Source organism: Aplysia californica, unplaced genomic scaffold (genome assembly GCF_000002075.1).
Source record: "Aplysia californica isolate F4 #8 unplaced genomic scaffold, AplCal3.0 scaffold00165, whole genome shotgun sequence".
NCBI lineage: Eukaryota > Metazoa > Mollusca > Gastropoda > Aplysiida > Aplysiidae > Aplysia > Aplysia californica.
In genome coordinates, this window is record NW_004797435.1 from 1007341 (window position 1) to 1013422 (window position 6082).

A 6082-nucleotide genomic window follows, 5' to 3' on the forward strand; every position below is an offset into this window, starting at 1 on the left:
AGAGAGAGAGAGAGAGAGAGAGAGAGAGATTCAAAATATATCAGGCCAGCAACAAAATCAGAAAATCTTTTTAAGAATAATTTATATGAACATTTATCTTAGTTTTGTCTTTGTGCTATTGTTTTTCTTTTAAAACTTCTCGATTTCACAGAGTATCCTGACTCACATCATGTATACAAGTAAAGTCCTGTTTATGATTAAGGGGTTAGTGGATCAGTTCCAAGGTTCAGACGACATTTTTTTAAAATAAAATTTTTTGGACACTACCTTTATTATAAGACAAACTAGAGCGCTCCATTTCCCCATTTAATCTGACCTAGACCATGATTTTTTTTTTTGCAAATTAAAGGAGACTCATGTATCAGTTCCAGGGTCCACAGAGCTGACTTCTTTTTTTCTGGATGCTATGAATTTGAAAAATAAACTACAGCTATATTTAACAGCTCAAGGCTTTAAAAGTGACACAGACAAGAAAACAGGTGGCAAGTTAAAATGTGATACTTGCAATCAATTTTTTTCTGGCAATTTTTAATTACTTGATCTCAGAATATGCATTCTTCAATTAAACTGGCATTTTACTGGTTTTTAACAATATCTTTATGAACAAGTACTTCAATAAAACCTGTCCCAAAAAGCAAAATGATAATTTTTAAAAATTCACCTCAAACAACTTTGAAGTATTCCAACATGAGTTATAGCCCGTGTGAAAATTATTTGTTCATGAGTTACGGTACCTTAATTACTTTAGTTACTTACTTAACCATTAGTATAGTTTTGTGGAAAGTCAACGCCCCCCCCCCCCAACTCTTTCTTACTTAAAGAATTTAACGGACTCAGATTATTTATTTCCTTTCCATAATCATACAAATTGTTAACTAATTATTCATCGTTTCATGGCACAGCAGTAGGCCATCATATTTATGCCATTGTGGGACACTTTGGTTTTGGCAAGAGACCTACATGTACCTCGGCCGAAACAAAATCACGTTGAAGTATCACTACTTCACCCATACACAACAGCAGAGGGATTAAAAATTGTCTTTAAACAATCAATTCCAATACAAAATGGGAATGCAATGCTGAATATCTAGATGAAGTATGCAAAACAAATGAAAAAAAATGAATACATCAAAGCAACTAATAAACCATGATGAAAAAAAAATCAGTCACAGAAAGACGTCATAGCTAATGTTTCTTTAGTTTGAGTGAAGAGGGATACATTGATGATATAACAGTTATTTAGCGCAAGAAAAAAGCAAGACAGATTGGCAAAAAAACAACAGAAGGAAAAAAAAGAAGCTGGATCTACCAAAAGCGCCCTCCAACCACCCACATAAAAACAAAAGAACAGTCTTCAAAATTAGGAGGTCATAAGAACGCCTGATGATGAAAGGAGGGAAAATGGGAAAAGAAAGGCAGCTTGACAAAGATGGCATACTGCTCTCAGAGGAGATTTGATAAGAAAGTGCAGGATTTCTTTTTTCTCTTCTTCCACATTCCCAATTAGAGAACTAAAAAAAACTTAAACTGTCCTGTGTTCTACATCCCCATTCACACAATTTAAACGTGAGGCATCGTGGTGAAATTAGGCGCTTGTCAAAATAACGAAATCGGAGGCATGTTTCTGCCAGTTACGCAATTTTCATCAAAATTTGGGGGTTTTTTTGCTCAACCCCCCCCAATCCCTTTTTTTTGTCCACATGAAAACATACTTCCATGTGAATTTTACCGACAAACTTAGATTAAAGGTACAAAATATGTCATTTTTCTGTTTTCAAGGACTCTTCAGCCATTGGAGTTACCAAACTTTGGCAGCCATTTTCTCCCTAATAATATTTCACCAAGCGACCTTACCACTTTCAAACAAAAAGATCTTGACTTCTATTCAAGATAGAGTGAGGAAGATAGAGGAAATCATGAGGAAACACAGAATTGGAGTCACAAATGAGAATGGAGAACTATTTGAGTATTTGTGGAAATATGAGCAACAAATGGGATCAAGATAGGAGAACTGTTTTCCCACATATAACAGATACACAAAGCAACATGGGTGTCTCGAGACCAACGAACTGAAAACCAGATTGACAATTATGTGTCAACAAGAAATTCAGGAGATCAGATTGACCATTATGTGTCAACAAGAAATTGAGGAGATCAGATTGACCATTATGTGTCAACAAGAAATTCAGGAGATCAATAAGGAATGTTAGAGTTTACAGGGGTGCAGACGTAGCTTCTGACCATCATCTGCTTATTTCAACAATTCAACTAAAACTAAAGCAAAGACAGGGGATTGTCAATCATAGGTGACGGTACAAAGTGGAATTTCTGAGAGAGCCATCGTCAAGAGAGGAGTTTTATAAAGTAGCAGTTAAGGACAGGTTCCAAGTGTTGGAAACACTAGGCGAAGATAGCAGCGTGGAAGAAACATGGCAGGCAATAAAAGAAGGCTGGACCACTGTGTGTCAAGAGGTACTGGGGAAACGGAAATGTGAGCACAAGCCGTGGATATCTGCCATCACTCTGAGAAAGATAGAGGACAGGAAAAAGAAAAAGGATCAGGTAAACAGGGGCAAGACAAGAGCAGCCAAAGCAAAGGCCCAAGCATAATACACCAAAGCAAAGAAGGATGTGAAAGTCAGAAGACGGAAAGACAAAAGAAAGTATGTGTAGATGACCTGGCGTCGAGGCAGAGGAAGCAGCTGGGGCAGGACACATAAGAGGACTGTATGAAACCCCCAAGAAACTTGCAGGAAGATACAGGAAAGCAGATGTGTCAGTTAAGGATAAAGAGGGACAGCTTCTCACAAATCCAGACGAACAGAAAGAACACTAGAAGGAGCATTAAAAAGAGCTACTGAACAGACCAAAGCCATAAAAACAGTTTGACATTTCACCAGCAAAGATTGATCTTAAGGAGAGTAAAGAAAAGCCCAGATTAGAGGAGATCAAGGAGGCGCTAAGACACCAGAAAGCAGGCAAGGCCCAGATGGAATTGCCCCAGAAGTTCTCAAGGCGGATATCAACACTGCGGCAGAGATTCTTCATGGAATTATTGGCAAGATATGGGGGCTCGAAGAATTTCCACAGGATTGGAGAGAAGGATTGCTTGTGAAAGTACCCAAGAAAAAATACCCGCAGTGTAAAAACTACAGAGGAATCTTGCTCCTGTCCATTCCTGGGAAGATTTTAAGTCGTACCATACTGGAAAGACTGAAGGAAGCCGAGGATGTAAAACTAAGAGAGGAGCAGGCAGGATTTCGTAAAAATAGATCATGTACAGATCAGATTGCAACTTTGAGGATAATAGTGGAGCAGTCCACACAGTGGAACTCTTCCCTGTACGTTAACTTCGTTGACTACGAGAAAGCTTTTGACAGCCTAGATAGGGACTCAATATGGAAGCTCATGAGATTGATCAAGAAGATTATAAAGGAATGAGCTGCAGTGTCTTACTTGGAGGGCAGCGGACAGACTCGTTTGAAGTGAAAACAGGCGTGAGACAGGGATGCCTGCTATCGCCTTTTCTCTTTTTATTAGCAGTGGATTGGATAATGAGACAAACAACATCGGGACAATGCGGTGGCATTCAGTGAACCCTTTCCAGTCAGTTGGAAGACTTGGGCTTTGCCGACGACTTGGCACTTCTTTCTCAGTCGAGCCCAGATGCAACAGAAGACAGATCGCCTCAAGACCATCTCCCACAGTGTTGGACTCCATATTCACACGGATAAAACAAAAGCTCCTCAAATGAATGCAGCCGACGTTCCTATCACACTGTAAGGAGCACCATTGGTGGATGTTGAATCCTTCACCTACCTGGGAAGTGTCATCAACAAAGTAGGGCGGGGAACAGATGAAGACATCAAGGTAAGAATCCAAAAGGCAAAAGCAGCATTCATCATCCTCGGGAACATATGGATGTCTAAGGAACTGGGTGAACACCAAGCTGAGGATCTTCAAAACAAACGTGAAGACTGTCCTACTGTATTGTATAGAGATATGGAGGCTCACAGCATCAGCAGCAAGGAAACTGCAGAGCTTCATAAATGGATGTCTCAGAAGGACAGTGGGGAACAAGTGGTACGATCGATTCCCAAATGCTCAACTGTGAGAAAGAACAAGCCAAAGGCCAGTTTAAAAAGACAGACAGGTGAAGAAATGGAAATGGATTGGGCACACCCTGAGGAGACCCCCCGACAAGCATCATCAGACAGGGTTTGACGTGGAATCCACAAGGAAAACGTAAGAAAGGAAGACCAAAGATGACATAGAGGCGAGCGGTACAAGCGGAAATGGAAAAGGTGGGGACGTCGTGGAAAGAGCTAGAAAAGGATGCACAGGACAGCTTCTCTGGAGAAATATTGTTGATGGCCTATGCTCCACTGGGAGTTAAACGGGGCAAGACAGAGAGATTCAAATGGCTTTTTTTTAAAGAAAGCAAGGCAAATGAAGCTCTCAGATGATACCAACTCCACAAGCCCCAAAATTGATGAGCGCCTGATTTCACAGCCTCGTAACACAAATCAAATCATTCAGGAGGCCGGTAAACCTTCAATCCTGCCTAACAGGGCCAACCCGAGCTAAAACTGAGATGGATGGATTCTAGCACAGAGATCATACTATTACCATTTACATGAAGAAAAAGACATTTTCACGACAATTTAGATGTTACAAGAAGCTTGTTATCATTTACTTATGTATCCTCATAAAATTATAACTCAAAAAGAGGTTGATAAGCCATAAAAGTGCCAAGCACTGAGTTGAGTGGTAGTAAACAGCAAATTGGCACTAACTATTATGTGTACATTTTTACATACAAAACTAAGGTAATACACACAAAAAAGAAAGTAGAGCTGACAATATCAGAGTAGCCACTAATCATTCACCAGGACTTACACTTTTGACAAAGTGGTAATACTAGACTACCAGTGTTGCAGAAGATTTCAGCATGTAATAGTGTCTGTCTGAGAAACAACAAATAGTAAAGCATATACGAGACAGCCTACATTCAAGTAGGAATAATCATTATAAGAGTAAACTATTATCATCATTATCATCTAAAACGGAAAAGAAGGGGAAATTCCCCCCATCCCCTGCAAAAGACAAGATATATATTTTTACAACAAAAATGAACAATGACACCCACCCCCAAAAGTGGCAACTTTTCTTACCTGAGCAAAAAAATGCAGCAGCAAGCATAGCATGGAAAACTGCAGACAAACAGGAAAACTGTACAACAGCCAATAGAGTGGAATATCCAGGTCATTTGCCGTATCACAGTTATCGAAGTAGAATGAAAACAAAGATGTCCGCAGGCCTGACCAAATTAAGCATAAAAACAAAAACAGCGTCTGGTGGCTGAGTCGTTTATGCCTGTAGTACCATATCATCCATAGCTGTCCATAGACCAGAACAAATATCAAGCCAAACACCGTTATGTATCCACATGTCAAGCTGAGTTGCACATTAGATGGGAGCGCTGGTTTTAGAGTGGGCAAGTCATCCCATCCATTGTGCGTCACACCTGAAAGAATGGGCAGCGTGGTGGTTTCCAGGAGTTCAAACCCCTTCGTGGTGAGCACATCTGGAGCTCCGTGTTCCGGGGCTACTGGCAGAGACAGCACCCCTTTGTACAGGGGAACTACATCTCGACCTTGGATGGATGAAACAGTGGATGAAAATGTTACATGATCATCTTTGCCTGGAGAAAAGGTCTCTGTTAAATCTCCATCTGTCAATGTTTCCAGCACATTTCCTTTAGAATCCAGCGAAACCATTATTTGTCATCACTAGCAGTATAAAAACCTTTGGGCAGGTCGATAAATGACTTCACATCACAGGTACTGAACAATGGATTGACATCTGAAAAAAAAAAAAGAGCAGAGAAAAAAGAAGAAAATTAAGTAAGTTTCTGACTAACAAGTCATCAGTATAAAAAATAACGGTGCATGCAAATCAAGACACACTTTATCACATTCTATAGCAGTCTCCTGAATCAGAAATGAACACATTCCCCTGTAAAACTGGGATATACTTTGTGCTTTTTATATGAAAGCTATCACACATCTAATATCCTACT

The 6082-nt window shown here is 39.9% G+C and overlaps 1 protein-coding gene across 1 annotated transcript in view; it reads right to left on the bottom strand.

The window, feature by feature from the left end:
* LOC101862579 (G protein-coupled receptor 137Ba) overlaps nucleotides 1-5861 on the bottom strand; it is a 25804-nt gene extending 19943 nt beyond the window's left edge. Inside the window, exon 1 of the mRNA XM_013082256.2 lies at nucleotides 5175-5861. Coding sequence (XP_012937710.1) covers nucleotides 5175-5780 — 606 coding nt within the window. The 5' untranslated portion in view covers nucleotides 5781-5861. The remainder of the gene's footprint in view (nucleotides 1-5174) is intronic.
* Between the last annotated feature and the right edge of the window lie 221 nt (nucleotides 5862-6082).